Below are 16753 nucleotides of genomic sequence, written 5' to 3' on the forward strand. Positions count from 1 at the left end.
CAAGGATTTATAAACTCATGATATTTTCATGCTTTGTCTACATCTCAGATTTAAAACAAAGGCTCTAATCTTTGACATTTTCTTCAGGACATGACCCAGTTTCAAACGGGTCTTGTATATCTCTCAATTGATCAGTTCTAATTGCCTCTCAAAATGAGCATGTAGCTTTTCCAAAGACTGGAGAAAATTGTAAAATTTCATGTAAATTGTCATAATTATTAGTAGATTCATCGATCTAAAGTTCACTACACATGAGAGTTATGTGTAAGGAGTTCAAAACTAAAATCTAATTCCTTGTGAAATGCTACTGTTACCAAGTTCATAGTACTCAGAGAAATTTAAATTCATGTACTTCCTTCATAATCCCCCCAAAATGGATCAAATCCATGCTTTCTCAGAAAATCATTTTGAAATCCAAAACAAAAACTCTTAGAGTGAAATTAATAAACCAACATGTCTTTCTGGTAACTGACTCTATACTCCTCTTTGCATAAATGTATCTATCTTGCGGTAATATGTGCATTAAAGAGTATACTCTGAATAATTGTTAATGATTGGATTGAATGTCATAACCTGAGCTGTGTTATACTTATGTTTCTTTTGGCTCTGGCTTAATTTTGACTCCTGATGTGGGAGAAAACTAGCCAGATTGGTTAGGAAACAGGTGAAAAAGATTGAGACACTGTAAACAGATTCATTCAAAAATATGAATTTTTTTCCAGTCAATGTTAAAAGCAGGCCTCACACTGCAAATAATTAAACAAGGGGAAATTGAAGATAGGAAGCAATTACAAGAAATATAGTTCTCAAACCTTGGTATTGACTGATGTTGTAAATAGGTGTAAAGTCATAAAAACTGTCTTCTCAGAACTGGTTAACTAGGGAACTAAACATAATGGAAAACACCGCCTATCAAGCTAGTTTAAATTCAGACCAGATTGCATCACCAAAAGTCATTACCATTTTATGGCTGCACATTGACCTATGTGAAATGCTTTGGTTGGTTTCAATCCCTTTCCTAATTCAATATCACAAAACCTATCATTGGCAACTTTATTAAGAGTCTCAGCAAATGGGCCAAGGACGGAATCAGTATGAAGACTGAACTACTCTGTGGCCTTTCCAGGTTGATTGAGGTACATGGGCAGAACAATTATTAGAATATTTTAATTTATTTTTCTTGTGCTGTTCAGAAAAATTAGAAAATATAATTGTTGATTCCTAAAGTTGGAATAGAGAGAGATTTTAACTTCTCCAAAGTTCAGGGGTGCTCAGACCGAGGGTTTTGATTTGGGCCCCCTCTCTGCCCAAAATATCTAAACGAAATAAAACCTCCAGAGCCTATTATTTTTAAAGAATTCTGATTGTAGGAACAGACACAACAAATAGAACGAGCGAGATCAAGCACAGACAACAAACAGTCTTGGAGAACTTACTTAAAATAGACTTCAGAGATGTATTTTTAGAAGGAAAGAGAGGGGATGTCTTCTGTTCTCATGCCAAGTTTTGAAGTTATGCAATAACGTAAGAGGTTTAAATAGTGTTTAGAAATATCTCACACACGCTCTCAACTTTTTTACGCTAGAAGCAAATTAAATACATGCCACATGCCAACTAGTTCCAAATAAGAGAGATCAAAAGGACGTTTTCTGATACTGTATCTTAGCATATCAGTTCTTTGGTTTTAATGTAATTATTCTGCATTAACAAAACTTCAAGTAATTTTATTAGTAGTTGCAAATGAGAGAGAGTAGAGGAACAAAAGTATGTGTATTATATTCTATGAAACTACTTTATCATATACCAATATTTTCAGTTATTACAGAAATTATTTTTGACAGTTGCCCACATGTTCTCTTCCTGAATGGAAAACAAAAGGAAAAAAAAATGAGATCAAGAGCATCATTCAAGTTTAGGCAAATTAACCCTATCTTTTCTGCAGGATTGGCAAGGTTGTGTTGTGAGCAGGTGACCACAAAAAGTAATGAAGGCTAACCATCCATGAGAAACCCTACACCTGCCATATAGATATCCTTAACACGGCATACAGAAGGACCATCCTTCTGCACTTTCTTGTGATACATAAGAACGGCCATACTGGGTCAGACCAAAGGTCCATCTAGCCCAGGGGTCAGCAACCTCTGGCACGAGGCTCGCCAGGGTAAGTACCCTGGCAGGCCAGGCCAGGCCAGTTTGTTTACCTGCTGCGTCCCACTGGCCGCCATTCGCCACTCCAGGCCAATGGGGGCAGTGGGAAGCCGTGGCCAGCACATCCCTCAGCCTGCGCCACTTCCTGCAGCCCCCATTGGCCTGGAGCGGCGAACCGCGGCCAGTGGGAATCTGCAGACGCGGCAGGTAAACAAAGTGGCCCAGCCCGGCAGGGTGCTTACCCCGGTGAGCCACATGCCAGAGGTTGCTGACCCCTGATCTAGCCCAATATCCTGGCTTCCAACAGTGGCCAATAGGGGGAGAGATAGCTCAGTGGTTTGAGCATTGGCGTGCTAAACCCAGGGTTGTGAGTTCAATCCTTGAGGGGGCCACTTAGGGATCTGGGGCAAAATCAGTACTTGGTCTTGCTAGTGAAGGCAAGGGGGCTGGACTCAATGACCTTTCAGGGTCCCTTCCAGTTCTGTGAGATAGGTATATCTCCATATATTATTATTTATTAATGTTAGGTGCCCCAGAGGGAATGAACAGAACAAGTAATCATCAAGTGATCCATCCCCTGTCACCCATTCCCAGCTTCTGGGGAACAGAGGCTAGTTTTGGCAGCATAGGCAACTGGCATATGGTCATTGTCTGTACTGTGTGACCCATCCACTGGGTGTCAGAGAACATACAACAGCAATTAATGCTCCTTCTTGCAGCAATAAACCAATTCAACATTTACTGTACTCATGCATTTTTGGTAGAGGAACATATCACTTAGAAGAGCTCCTCTCACTCATTCTGGCATCCTCTTTGAATTGAGTTAAGGTGATCAAGAGAGCACTGAATATGCTTCGCTACGTAGTTTAGACAATTCAGACTTTTAAAGCTTTTCTTTTCAGAGCACAGTCTTTTAGATTCTGAGATTACTTGTGTTTCAGAAAATTAAAATGTTTGCCATTTAGAAGAAATTGAATGTTTCAGCAAGGGAGCATTTTCAACTAGAGAATCTTTAAAATAGCCCCTTAGAAAAACTCTATGGTTAAATGATGTATCCCTTATTCATTGCAAATTAACAGGGATAAATGTTTCTTTGTTCATATGTTGTTTGACAGGCTACCCTTGCCAGACCATAAATTTATGGGCTACTGGAGAATCAATCAATCAGGGAACGCACAGCAGAAACTACTGTGTCCAACAGAAACTCATCAGTTAAATATAAAGGTTTGTGTCGTTTTCAATGCTTAAAAATATTGATTACCAGTAGTCATTTTTCTTTACAGCAATATATCATCACCCAGATTATGATTTAATAAATGTAAGATGTCACTCATTTCCTGCAGAAAGAAGAATCTGAGTTGATTTTTGTAATGAAATAAATATTGTTAATGATACAGATTTAAAAAGTAGACTATGTTGTGATTCACACTGCCAGCTGAGTTGCTGTGGGGTCCTAGCTTGTGAGCCCTCCATATGCAGGACATATACTGAAAGTAGTACTGGGAGGATGAAGGGGGTGGACTTTGCAGGGTTGAGTTCAAAAGCTCTTGCAGAGTTCTTGCTATGAAGGTGACAATGCCATTTTTAGAGAAGCCCAGAAACAGGTATGGATGCATAGGGAGGTGCAGTTTCAGTCCCCAGAACACAACTCATCTGGATGAAATATAAAATGGGAAGGAGCCTGTTTTCCAGTTTCATTTCACATGCAGCTGAAATTTTTTCTCTCAGATCTGAATCTGAACCTTTGGTCTGATTTGGCCTCCAGCCTAAACCTAATCCACATTCTCTACAAACCCAATGTCTTGTCCTGTCTTTATTAATTAATACTTAAGTGGTGGTGGGGAAACTATTAGTGTAATATTGTTTGATATTTTAAACCTTCCATAATCAAGAAATTCAGTATTGTTTCCTTGCACAAATGCACTGTGCTTTCATTATTGATCTAAAACACTCCAGGCAATGTGACCTCTCCTCCATGGGATTAAGGTCCATTGTTCCATATTAAGTTCCATGCAGTCCCCCATGACTAGATGGATGTAACAGTTGAAGTACATAGCCTCAAGGGAGGGCGACAGCATGGCTTGTATATTACGTGGAAAACGGTGGCAGAATCTTCAGAGCTCCAGGTGAGATGCAGAGGGCTTACAGAAAAAGCAATCTGGTTCCTTCCCAAATATAAGCCTTCCTCTTTTCTTTATAATGCTTGGTCGGGCACTTAGTGCTAAAAGCAATAAAAATCTTTAGGAAAACTCCTAGTGTTTATAAAGGTTGGTGAGTGAAATAAAATACCTAGTCCTCACGGTTATCATTTTCTTTTAGGGTCCAGTCTATTTAAATGTTCAGGGATTTCCACTGGAACGGCATGAAGCAAGGTCCCTCAGTTTCACAGAAGAACTTGCTTTTTGGACACTGCCTTTGAATGAGGTTAACTTGATCAGTGATGTTGCTGTAGCGGAAGGTACAGTAAAATATTTGTAATTTTTGTAATGATCCCCATTATTGTATTATAGAAGTTACACTGGAGATAATGAGGAATTGGACAGATGAGATCATAACTGTTCGTGAATAGTCAGTACTATGTAGTTTGTATTCCCTTTTTTTGAAATATGCAAGAGCAATGTCATATTTTTGTAATTGCACTAAAAAAGAAACTACAAATTCTGTGCTGAGTGTATGCACTTTAACACAGGGAATTCATTTCTGGGAACCTTCACCGTGGGCCTGCATGAGATATAAAAAAAATAATATTGCTTGCTTTTCTTTATGTTTAACTTTTTTTTTTACGTCAAAAATGACAAAATGCAAAAACAATCAATCATAAAAGGGGATTATAATTCCATTAAAACGTATTGGTGATAATGTAAACTATAAAGGAAATTTGGCTCTAAAAGGAAATGTAGATGCGTAATTCAAAGTGTTCCTAATTTTTATATTATATAATACACTGTTTCAAAATTAATTTTAAAAACTTTTTCTAACTTTGCCCTTCTCTAATTAAAGCCAGTTCTAATGCAAGACTTGTAGCATGCAAAGTTCTGTGATTTCTTTCTGGTGCTTATGCCGATCAATGCCCTTTCTTTTTTAATCAATCCTGCCTTATTAATTACGTTTTTTGTGTGTGTGTGTATCACATCATTATTGAAAGTTGTGACCGATACTTATGGTATATTATAAAATGTAATACATTTTGTGGCTGTAATTTATTTTATAATGTAAATACATTAAAATTATGAAAACTGACAACACTGCCTTTTTCTGATTGTGGCTTCGCTTTCTAAGCATGTTCCCAATTTTTTGATGACATTAATAGAAATTGCAGTTTTAATTTGATGCTCAGAAACATCTAAAGTGAGTCAAAAACAGTTGTGTTTCTCTTGCCACATGAAACTTCCTTCCTATTGTCTATAATTATTAAATGACCTGGTGTTTTAGTTCCAGTAAGTGGACACATTTTTAGAAGTCTGCATCTGAAAACGTTTACTATAGTTTTCTCTTTCTGAGAAACTTTTCTTTTTTATAAGTAAACTTGTGTATGCTGTACAGGTTTCTGCTTATAAGGATTCATATAACATGAGTCTTTAGCAGTTGATTTGGATGCCAAACCAGCTTTATGTCTTGGACTTCTACTCAAATATCTTTTGGAATATTTGTGGAGGGAGTTACTAGTCAGTGTGAAGCCAGTAACAACTTGTCTGTTAAAAGTTTAATTTACATAATGGCCACATTGCATTCTTGATTTATGTACAAAATTCCCTTTGTCTTCATGGGAATGCTGCTGTAGGTTAAGAGTAGCACATAGTCCTACATGGATTGATTGATATATGTGCTATAATAGTATAAACTTATTTTAAATATGTTGCTGTATTCCCACAGTAGCATCATTCAGTTTTCAGTTAATCTGATGGTTAACATGATTTTGGATCATGACAAAGTCTTTTGCTTTCATTAATTTTGTCTTATTTTCTTATTTCAGAAGATGAGACTGAAAATATGCTCTATGTGGCTACCTGCAATCCAGTTTCCTTATATTTCATGAATGTATCTAGTAAAAATGGATACTTTGTGGATTGTTATGACATCTTCCCAAGAACAGTTGGAAGCATATGGCAACCCTTTGTAACTGTGGCACCTCTAGGAAATCCACTCAAAGGGCAAGTGATTCTACATGAAGAGCAGGTAAAATAAATAAATATATATCCTCTTGTTTCATGTTTCATTGTGAGGAAAATAGTACAGCAAGAGTAGGATCCCTGTGGTTCCTCAACCTCTGTAGGTTGTGAGATACTTTAGGATAAATATGCACTCTTCTGGATATTTAGTCGAATTGCACAATAGACCTTTAGAGAGGATCCCTCAGCTCTACTTTTTTTGCAGTGGTTAGGCTGGTTTATAGTATGTTTTTATGTTCTTTTGCATTATTAATGCTGAGATTTGCCTGTTTATCCTGTGTGACAGACCCAGACCAGTGGGGTACAGGAGTCTGGTAGAGGGCAAATATACTGGTCACTGGATGAGTAGTTTTCTGGTCCCTGAGCGACCACAGTAGGGGCTGCACTAGAGTAATCAGGAAACTGCTAGAACCAATTAAGGCAGACAGGCTGATTAGATCACCTGCAGCCAATCAAGGTAGACTAATCAGGGCACCTGGGTTTAGAAAGGAGCTCACTCCAGTCAGGCGGGGAGAAGCCAGAGGAGAGGAAGTGCATGTGAGGAGCTGGGAGCAAGAGGCACAAGGAGCTGAGAGTGAGAGGGTGTGCTGCTGGAGGATTAAGGAGTACAAGCATTATCAGACACCAGGAGGAAGGTCCTGTGGTGAGGATAAAGAAGGTGTTTGGAGGAGGCCATGGGGAAGTAGCCCAGGGAGTTGTAGCTGTCATGCAGCTGCAATCCACAGGGTCCTGGGCTGGAACCCGGAGTAGAGGGCGGGCCCGGGTTCCCCCCAAACCTCCTAACTCCTGATCAGACACAGGAGGAGTTGATCCAGACTGGGGGAAGATCACTGAGGTGAGCAAATCTGCTAATAAGCGCAGGACCCACCAAGGTAGAAGAGGAACTTTGTCACACCTGTTAGTGGTAAAAGTACACTGGGAACTAGTGGAGAGGGAAAAAAGGAGATGATTTGAGTTTAGGAGTCTCAAATTAGCAGAGGAAACTTATTAAGTCTAAACTCCCCTATTTTAGCTATGTATTCAAATCCAAGCCTTCCTCATCGCCTTTCTAGTTTTTGAACTTTTAATAAAAAATAAATGCCTTCTGAATCACAATTGTTCATGCCACCCTTGTTTTTTTTAATTAAGTATCATGATGTTGCCTTTTCCATAGCATGAGTTTTGTGGGAAATTTGGATGGGTAAAACAAAATGGTGGTGTAAACCACATTGTAGAGAGAGATTAGAGTTGCAAAGTTTGAATCTGGATTCTAACTTTCTCAGTGTCAGATCTGTTTGATTTTGGCCCATAACTTCAATAGTCTTATTTGGAACTGCTATTAGAAATTGATTAGAATATTTTCACCTTTTAACACCTTTTTACAGGGGATGGGAGAGCAGCCACTAAGATGCTGACATGAGTAAAAAAAGAATAAGTATTAATATGAATTGTAATAGCCTAATAAATATGATCATGTCCCATTAATGCCTGAGGGGAATAGACACAGGGCCAGCTCCAGGCACCAGCATTCCAAACTGGTACTTGGGGCGGCATTCTGCAAGGGGTGGCAGTCCCTGTTGTTTTGCCCCCAGCAGCTCACCGAATTGCCGCCGCGGAGGGCAGGGGCATTCCTTGTGCCCTTAGGGCGGCAGGCGGTGGGGGCAATTCTGCGGCAGCTTCTAGGTTCAGCTGTCCGGGATGGCTTCAGCTAAACATAGAAGCTGCTGCCGAATTGCCGCTGCCATGGAAACACGTCTGCCGCCCTAAGGGCACACGGACTGCCCCCGTCGCCCATGGTGGCAATTCGGCGCACTGCTTGGGGTGGCAAAAACTGTAGAGCCGGCCCTGGGTAGACGTCAGGAAGGAAGAAAAGTTATTTAAACCAAATAGCAACATTGGAACAAACACAAATGGCCATGAAAACATTTAGGCTGGAAATTAGAAGGTTTGAGGAGTTAGGTTCTGAAACAGCTTTCAATAGCAGTAGTCAAGGCAAACAACTAATTTTAAGATGGCGCTTGATAAATTTATGAATGGAGTTATATGATGATATTGCTGAGATAACAAGGGATTAGAATGTATGGCTCAGGGGGTCCCTTCCAGTCTTACATCCTGTTTACATTCCTAAGTGATATAAGCCATAGCATTAACAATTATCGTTATTGTTGGTCACCAGCTTCCCTCTTCCTTTTCTTGTGTTGTTCCCCCCCTCTCCCCACTTTACTGGTTCTTGGTTTCTTTCCCCATTTCTCATTGGCTATTAGCTAGCTCAGAGGAACCTTTCCTGTATGTAGTAGAGGGAATGAGAAATTTCCATTAACACCACAGCTGATGAGGTGTCAAATATCTCATACACATTTAGCATCCCGGGAAGCCATGCATATTGTCATAGCCTAAATATAGGCATGCTTTACTGGCCTGAGACTTGTGACTAAATTCAGTGCATGTGTAAGTGGGGCAACCTGTTACTGATCTCAGAAGAATTGCATTTGCCTATATCTGTGTTGAATTGGGCCCCTAGAAATACATTTTCCCAATTCTCATCCAAAAGCTAACTTCCTTCACTGTTGCCAATAGAGTTGTCTTGATCAGTTGTGATAGTACTATTTGAGCTATTTCGGGAAGCTCATAACAAGTTTGTTCAGTTCAAAACAAGGTTTTGTCCTCTATGACTAAAGCAGGGGTCGGCAACCTCTGGCACGCGGCTCGCCAGAGTAAGCACCCTGGCCGGACCAGTTTGTTTAGCTGCCGCCTCCACAGGTTTGGCCAATCGCGGCTCCCACTGGCTGCAGTTCATCACTCCGGGCCAGTGGGGGCAGTGGGAAGCAGCGAACCGCAGCCAGTGAGAGCCGCGATTGGCCAAACCTGCAGAGGCAGCAGCTAAACAAACTGGCCCAGCCTGCCAAGCCACCTGCCAATGGTTGCCAACCCCTGGACTAAAGTCAATACAAGAAATTGTAAAACAGATGGCACTTGATCCTGTGCTTTGAGTGCCTGAGAACGTTTAGAATACTAGACGTTTTCTGAAGGCAGATCCGAGCAATACTCTCCTATTATATTTCTAAACTTCTGAAATTCCTAAAATGAAAATAATTGTTGTTAATATTATTTTTAACCACACTGCAGTAGCATTGAATCTCTTTGGGGAGGAGAGGGAATATTTTATCAAAGGCTTCTGTGAAACCTTCGGCATTTAACTCAGTGATTGGTTTTGCACTGTGATAATGTCTGTCCTTCCAGGATATATTTTTCAATAAAAGTCTGAATTAAAATCTGATATAAAGACTGTACTGTAGGTTGGCTACTGCGGTTCAATGCACCATTGCTGTTGACTGTTGTTCAGCTGTAACCTTCTTTTCTTTCTCTGACCATAAGTCTGAATATTGCCAACTGCGGTCTTGTATTTCTCAGCAAGTGCCACAGTTGGGCAAAGGCATTCTAAAAATAAACCTAATTATCATGCTGGAAAATAATATACTAACAATAACATTACTGCATGTTTTGCATTATGTTAGGATTTCATATAGAAACTTAGTATTAAAATAGATCTTCATTGATTCTTAAAATATACTTCATTAAACTGACAGTTGGGATTTACAGAGCCTGCGAATGTTTAGGATCACTTAAAAAATGACTTGACCCTTCTAGTACAATCAATTTCTTGCACTTTATGCGAAAAAATTAAGGAATATGATTCACTCATGTAGCATATTATTAATCACCGTGGATTGTTGCCTGTCATTCTATTTAATTTTTCACCAGTTGAAGGCCAGGTTAATAATTTGCTCGGTGCTATAATAAATACCAGGTATCATCATGTAGACCAGACCTCCAGTTATGAGTATTCAAAAAAAGGGTCAAAAAGTGCTAAAATCTTGAAGGAAACAAAAACTACTTTAAAAATAAAATAAAATCTCTGCTTGCCCTTTTGTTATTTTTGTTTTAAAAATACTCCAGTACTTATTATCACAGAGTAGTGACTTTCCAAATAGCTGTTTTAATAAAACATTTTTTTAGATGATCATTTATGACTCAATTACAAAACACACTTAAATAGATAATTATAGTGGAAAGGATGAGACAACTATATCCATGGCTGTGCAGACGAACTGCTGCTATTTCTTTTTTCTCATATAATGTTCATCTGGATTGAATCAAGAGCACTGCACTAAAATAAAAGTCCTTAATTTCTTCCTCCTCCCTCAAATAAAATTTTGCTAAAGTGTACTTTATTGGGGCCTTAACTTAGCTGCATATTTGTGAGGATTACCAACTTTTAAGCCACCCGCACGTTTTCATGGGAGAGGGATGGGAGACTCACATTCTACTGAATGGCTTGAAGACTTCAGTGCTGAGCATGGCCCTTTTTTTATCCCTCTTATGTCAAACGCTTCAGTTGGTAATTTAGGAGGGCTTCCCCTCTACCACCTGAATCTTGGTAGTAGATTCATAATTATTCTCATGTGGGGGAAGGAGTTCAGAGTGCTCAGCAGGGGCCTTCAGCTCTTCAGGGAAAAGCTTGGTGGCGGTGTTCCTTGCCACCACACTGAACTGCAGGGTACTCTCCCCCCCACAGACCAAGTTTTTCACCTCTGTATGCACCCAATGCTGATGGCCAGTCTAAATGTTAACAGGTAGATAGGGGTAAGTTTTGTGGAGTTGTGTGTGTGAAGCAAGCCACATGCACATTTTTTTAATTAGATAATTTGCATATTTAGAACCAAAGTATCTGTAACAATAAACTTACATTTTAGAAAAAATTGTGTGGATTTAGTGCTGGTAAAAGGTATTGTTTCGATAGTCCTAGTAAATGAAGTTCCTGTTATCAGCAGGACAGGCTGTCCACACACCATGCCCTGCCAGCATACTTTGATCTTTATCTGGAGAATGCTGTGGAAGAAACTTGCTCTATGAGTAGCAGGGGTAGTGTAGTCTCTGTGGCCCATGACGTTTTTGACCCCTCTGCTGAATCTGCCAACTAGTGCAGAGTATAGTGTGAGTTTGTGACATTGGAGCTGAAACTGAAGCCCACCAAACTCATCACATAATGGGGGACCACCAAATATCCATTAGATGGGAACAGTTTTTAATCCATAGTAATCTGGTCTGGATTAAAATTGGTGACCTACAGATGAGAGGGTTTGCAGCCCATAAGCAATGCTCTGAGGCATCTGGTCCCCCAGAAAGATCTGATGCTACACCTTCATGAATGAGATTTGTGTTCTTGAAAGATACACAGATTAAATCAAGTTCTGACCTTTTGGGATTTTACGCAAGGTGAGGACTTCTGCTCTGTTAAAACAGAGACAAAATCTCCCACACATTGTTCTGTACTTCTGTCCCATATTGTTCTTAAAAGGACAGCTCCCATTAACTGAAATGTAAACTGTAGAAATACAACAGTTAAACTGATATTAACCCAGCATAGTAATTTACTGTTAAGTATAACATTAAAAGCATTTTAACAGCTAAAAATATTCCAAGGTTCTCACACTATATTTTACAAACAATAAGTGTTATATGAAAGCCCATTAAGGACTTGTCTACATGGTGAGGTAATGCACTCTACCGGAGTGTGATTCCTAAAGCACACAAAAGGATTGTACATTAATTGGTCCATGCAGACCCTGCTGGTAGAAACTAAAAGTTCCTGTAGAGTGCATTACCACACAGTGTAGACAAACCCTAAGTTTACAAGTATAAACATCCACAATTTGAGAAAAAACAGTTTTCAGTTTGCTACAGCGAACCTTGCTTCTGCCTGCTTTTATGTATGCATTGTGATTGTTACATGTTCATATACTATTTTTTTCCCAGCTCGGAGTTCAGCAGAGTTGGAACCCAGGAACTTCAAATCCACTACACAGACTTCTTGCACTTACTTTCTCTACCTCTGTTTTACGGATATACAGTGATACGGTTGCTAAATGTGTCAGTGTCACCTGAGATCTGCAGGTAGCAGTGCTAGGAGAAGCTGCCTGTTTAAGGGAGGCATTGGGAGCCCACACTGTAGGGAGAGGTTTACTTTGCAAGGCCCCCAAGAGCCAGGAAGAAAGTCTCATCTATAAACTGAAAGGGGAGGAATATTTGAATTTGTTGCATATATGTATTTCCAGGAGGTGGGCCATATAAGACAAGAGAGGAAGAAACTGCATGTCCCAGTTTCTCCCTCTTATATGCCTGTGTCTGGGAGGAGGCATATAAGAGGGAGAAACTGGGAATGGAGTTAAGGACCAAGGGACAGGAAATTTAGTTGTGGGCATGAAAGATGGTTAAAAAGGAGAAAGTAAGTGAGGGTTAAATATTTAAATTATTACTTTTATCTGCGGCCGCTCCCCCTACTCCCCACTATGCCTACAAGAGCATTGAGCACAACTTCTCAACTCAGCAGTGAAGTCACAGCCCTGTTTGGTTTAAGGACTTTTAAGAGGAAAATCCTAACTCAAATAAAAGCAGCAGTAAGGAAAGGAAAATGTTCAGACACTAAAAATAAAAGAACGCCACTCATGAGGCTGGTTATTACATCTGTCCAAAGTTTGGAATTCCAGACATCAGGGTCATGAGGTCACCCAAAGGTTACTTTTCTCCCAGTGGAGAACAAATGTAACGGAACTGCATATCAGCATCTTTTCCCATCCCTCTTGAAGGATTGCCAGAACTGCAGTTGGATGTGTTCACAAGTGACGCAAAATTCTATTATTAAACACAGACAGAATATGCCATCGGTCACTTAGCACAGAAGGAAACCATTAACATCAAAAGGGGTGGAGTAAAGAGGCTTTTTATACTGCCAACTGCACGTATAAACTTAATACTAAGTAGAAGAACATAACTGATTCGTATGGGTTTTTTTGTATCTTGGAAGGCTAATGCATTTCTTCAGTTCAGCTATGCTGATGCAGAAGTATATAAATACAATATGGCAGAAAACCAAAATCCAAAACAAACTCTCTCCTGGGCCACATTTCTATAATTTGGGTTGGAATACGTGAGCATTTAGTAAATTCTTCTTTTATTAGAAGAGTTGAGCTGCAGCTGAATTTTCCAAATGCTACAAATGTCATGATAATATTTTAAATGTTTTACCATATTTAGCTACAATAAGCTCTCATTCAAAATGAAAAGTTCATTCCTCTAAAATAACAGCCCTAGAGAAAATCTGAAGGTTACCCGCAAAAACTGTGACTCAGATTGAGTTAGTACATATTTTATTTAGGAGAATCTTATGGACTTCACCTTTTTAGTCCTTTATTGTTCACTTGTATTACTTCAGATGTTAGACACGCATACAGTTGACTTTTAATATGTCCTTAAATAAAACCCTTGAAGAACGTAGCTTTTCACTGAATGACAAAGATTTAGAGCCAAGACATTAATGAAATAATGAAATACAAGACTTAATTAGCTTATTCTTTTGTAACTTTTAAAATTTAATTTAGAGCAGTTAAGATTGGCTGTGTGTGATCATTTTCCTGAGTCCTTAAAAGTTTAATGCCTTCGGAACAACTTTAGAATGTTTTAAAAAGAAATATTTAAAGTGATGCTACAGGAGCCACACAATAATATCAAATTATAGCTTAACCTTTTTCCATATAATAGTTTTTCAAATTCCATATGATTTAAATATTCAGGGGAGGGAGGTTCTGTTTTTCTAGCATAATGTTAAGGAAACACTCAAGAGTTGCAGCAAATCTTTTAGTAAGATAGAAGAAGCAAAGCTGGTAAGACTTTCCTGTGTAGTTGACGGCAAATGTCTGTCTGCTACAGGTGATTTAAGCCTTAACTGCGTAAATCATATCAGGCTACTGTAAATTAACATTAGACTTATACAATTCCTTCTAAATATTGATGTAAACTTTACAAACAAATTTGATTTTTTTTCAGCATGAATAAAACATTACAGAATTTTAAAATAGCACCATTCATCTGGACCAACCATTGTCAGTTAAGTTGTACCTTTGCCTTACTTCATCAGTTCTGCACTGAGATCAGCTTTGCTGGACCAGAGGATCCAGTCTGCAATTTTCCAGCCAAGTAAAATCCAATTCATACTTTTGAAATTAAATTTCCTTGTGACATTAAGTAGCTTCAGTTGCAAAGAACAAAGACACTTCATGTAGATCTGGAGCTGTGAGCTTTAAGAAGACTGGGCGTAATGCTCTCTTTTCTGTTTACAGAGTAATGTTGTCTTGTTGCTGGATACGAAAACTGGTGCCATTCATAGACTTTTATTCTCATCAGATACCCAAGAAGTTCCAAAGAGAGCATCCTGGTGGAGCAACAAGGAGGAGACGGTGAGGAACAGCAACTTTCTGGCTAGACTATACCAGACCTATCAGAGCTCAGTATTACAGACATGCTAGCAGGATAGCTTCCTTTCTATCTTTTATAGAACAAACAGTTAATTGTGTACTGCGATTGATAGATAGATAGATAGATAGATTTTGAATTCTCAGTTTTGTACCAGGAGAATATATCATCATTACAGAATAGAAGGGCAGTAAATAAGAGATGCAGTCTAGGGATATGTAATTTTTACAGTGAAACCCTTTCAGATATTTTGCTAAGAGGTACAGAACATTTTGTTACACGTTGTTGCGGTCCTGTTGAGCCCAGAGCAGAATGATCTGTAATTCATTTTACTATAATGCTATTTATGAATTTGGAGTAGGTGGGAAAGTGCTTTGAGATGTGGTTATCACAGTGAATTACATAAAGAAAAATTAGCAAATTTGGTATGATTCAGTGATTGCTGCTTGATTCTCAGCACTCTTGAAAATCAGGCCACTTATTTATGTGCCTAAATGTGGGTTTGGAAACCTAACTTTAGGCACATTTTTTTGATCATCTTGGCCAAATATTTTAGTTTCTGATCTTTCTAACCAGAAAAAAGCATAACTAAAAATGTAAGGAGTCAGGTAAACTATTGGGAACTCACCTGACAAATTGTAATTGATGTGTAATGCATTTTTTTAGATCAGTCACAAAATGTGCAGAGAGTTTTCACATAAAAACTGGCTGGTGTTCTACAAAGAAGAAGGGTGAGAGTTAACTATAAATTACATTGTTTTTGTTTAAAAAAATAGATTTCTCTTATATATTCTCTGCCTCATGATTGTTTTCTTGGTTTACATTTAACAGAAACCACCTTATTGTGCTGGATGTACTGGAGGGTCGAACTCATACTATCTCACTACCTATCAATCTCAGATCCGTTTTCCTAGTGGCTGAAGACCGTTGGCTCTTGGTGGAAAGCAAAACAAATCAGTAAGTTAACCCAATTCATTATTTGTTTGGTAGTGTCTAGGAGCCCAAGTCATGGATCAGGATTGCCTGTGCTAAGAGCTACACAAACATAGAACAAATTGAGATATTTGGCAATATTTGCAGCTGCACACCAGTATTTGTGTGCATCTAACCTACCTGCACAAATGCCTGATGTGCCCACACAAATTTACTGATTTTATTTATGTCTATGGTTAGATGCCTACAGTCAGATTTCTTAGAGGTGCAGATTTCCCCATGCCCAAATTGCACTGGTGAATCCAGAGTGATGAGTGTGCAAGATAAGCTTATGTAAATTTGCCCCACTGAAAATCTAAACCAAATTTGGCTATGTCCACATTCATAGCACATTTTACACAACTGGTATTTATGCCTGTATAAATTAGGTCCTTGCCAATCTTAGTGTGACTAACTGAAAATCTGGCTCGTTAGTCTACTCTCCTAGTTACTTTGATTCATAGTTTAATGGAACAAACAGTGCTCCATTTTCCAGTTTCTGTTTAACCCCACAAAAAATAAAAGTGTATAAATAGTTACTGTAAGCAAATCTGCCTCTCTATGGTTTACTTTCTCGACCTGAAAACTAGAGAGGATAAATGCTTACCTACCTCAGATATGTTGTGAGGCTTCATTAATTTTAAGTAAAACATGTTGAGATCCTTGTTATATAATTATAGAGTATTTTTACTATTTAACAAATAAATATTCTTGTTACACCATGTTTTAGTAAGTCTGCATTATTTACAGGAAATTTCTTTTAACCAAGCCAGCGCATATGGTGTCTGAAGAGAGTGGAGTTTGCCAGCTGCATGCATTGAATGAAGACCCAGTTGACAAGGGTTTTGGTTTAACAACAGGTACTCAGTGTAAACCTGTGTCACTTTTTTTTTTATCAACTCTGTGTTTGTGCCTGTACAAACAACATTCTTGTACGTTAGATGTTTGAGTAATTTAATGTCTGATTCTTTTCCTGTAGTGTGTTATTCATACCATTGTTTCAAAAAGGATGGCAAAGTTCTGTACATAAGTTTGGAATTGTTTGAATAAAATGCATCAGAAATTTTGAGAACTGAACACACACACACACACACACACACACACACACACACACACACACACACACACACACACACACACACACACACACACACACACACCCTATTATAGGGGGC

The 16753-nt window shown here is 38.8% G+C and overlaps 1 protein-coding gene across 1 annotated transcript in view; it reads left to right on the top strand.

Moving 5' to 3' along the window:
* Positions 1-16753, top strand: part of VWA8 (von Willebrand factor A domain containing 8) — a 285192-nt gene that overhangs the window by 194353 nt on the left and 74086 nt on the right. Inside the window, 7 exon segments of the mRNA XM_030565861.1 lie at positions 3264-3372; positions 4468-4606; positions 6125-6324; positions 14474-14590; positions 15273-15337; positions 15438-15563; positions 16329-16438. Coding sequence (XP_030421721.1) covers positions 3264-3372; positions 4468-4606; positions 6125-6324; positions 14474-14590; positions 15273-15337; positions 15438-15563; positions 16329-16438 — 866 coding nt within the window.

This window comes from Gopherus evgoodei, chromosome 1 (assembly GCF_007399415.2).
Source record: "Gopherus evgoodei ecotype Sinaloan lineage chromosome 1, rGopEvg1_v1.p, whole genome shotgun sequence".
Lineage (NCBI taxonomy): Eukaryota > Metazoa > Chordata > Testudines > Testudinidae > Gopherus > Gopherus evgoodei.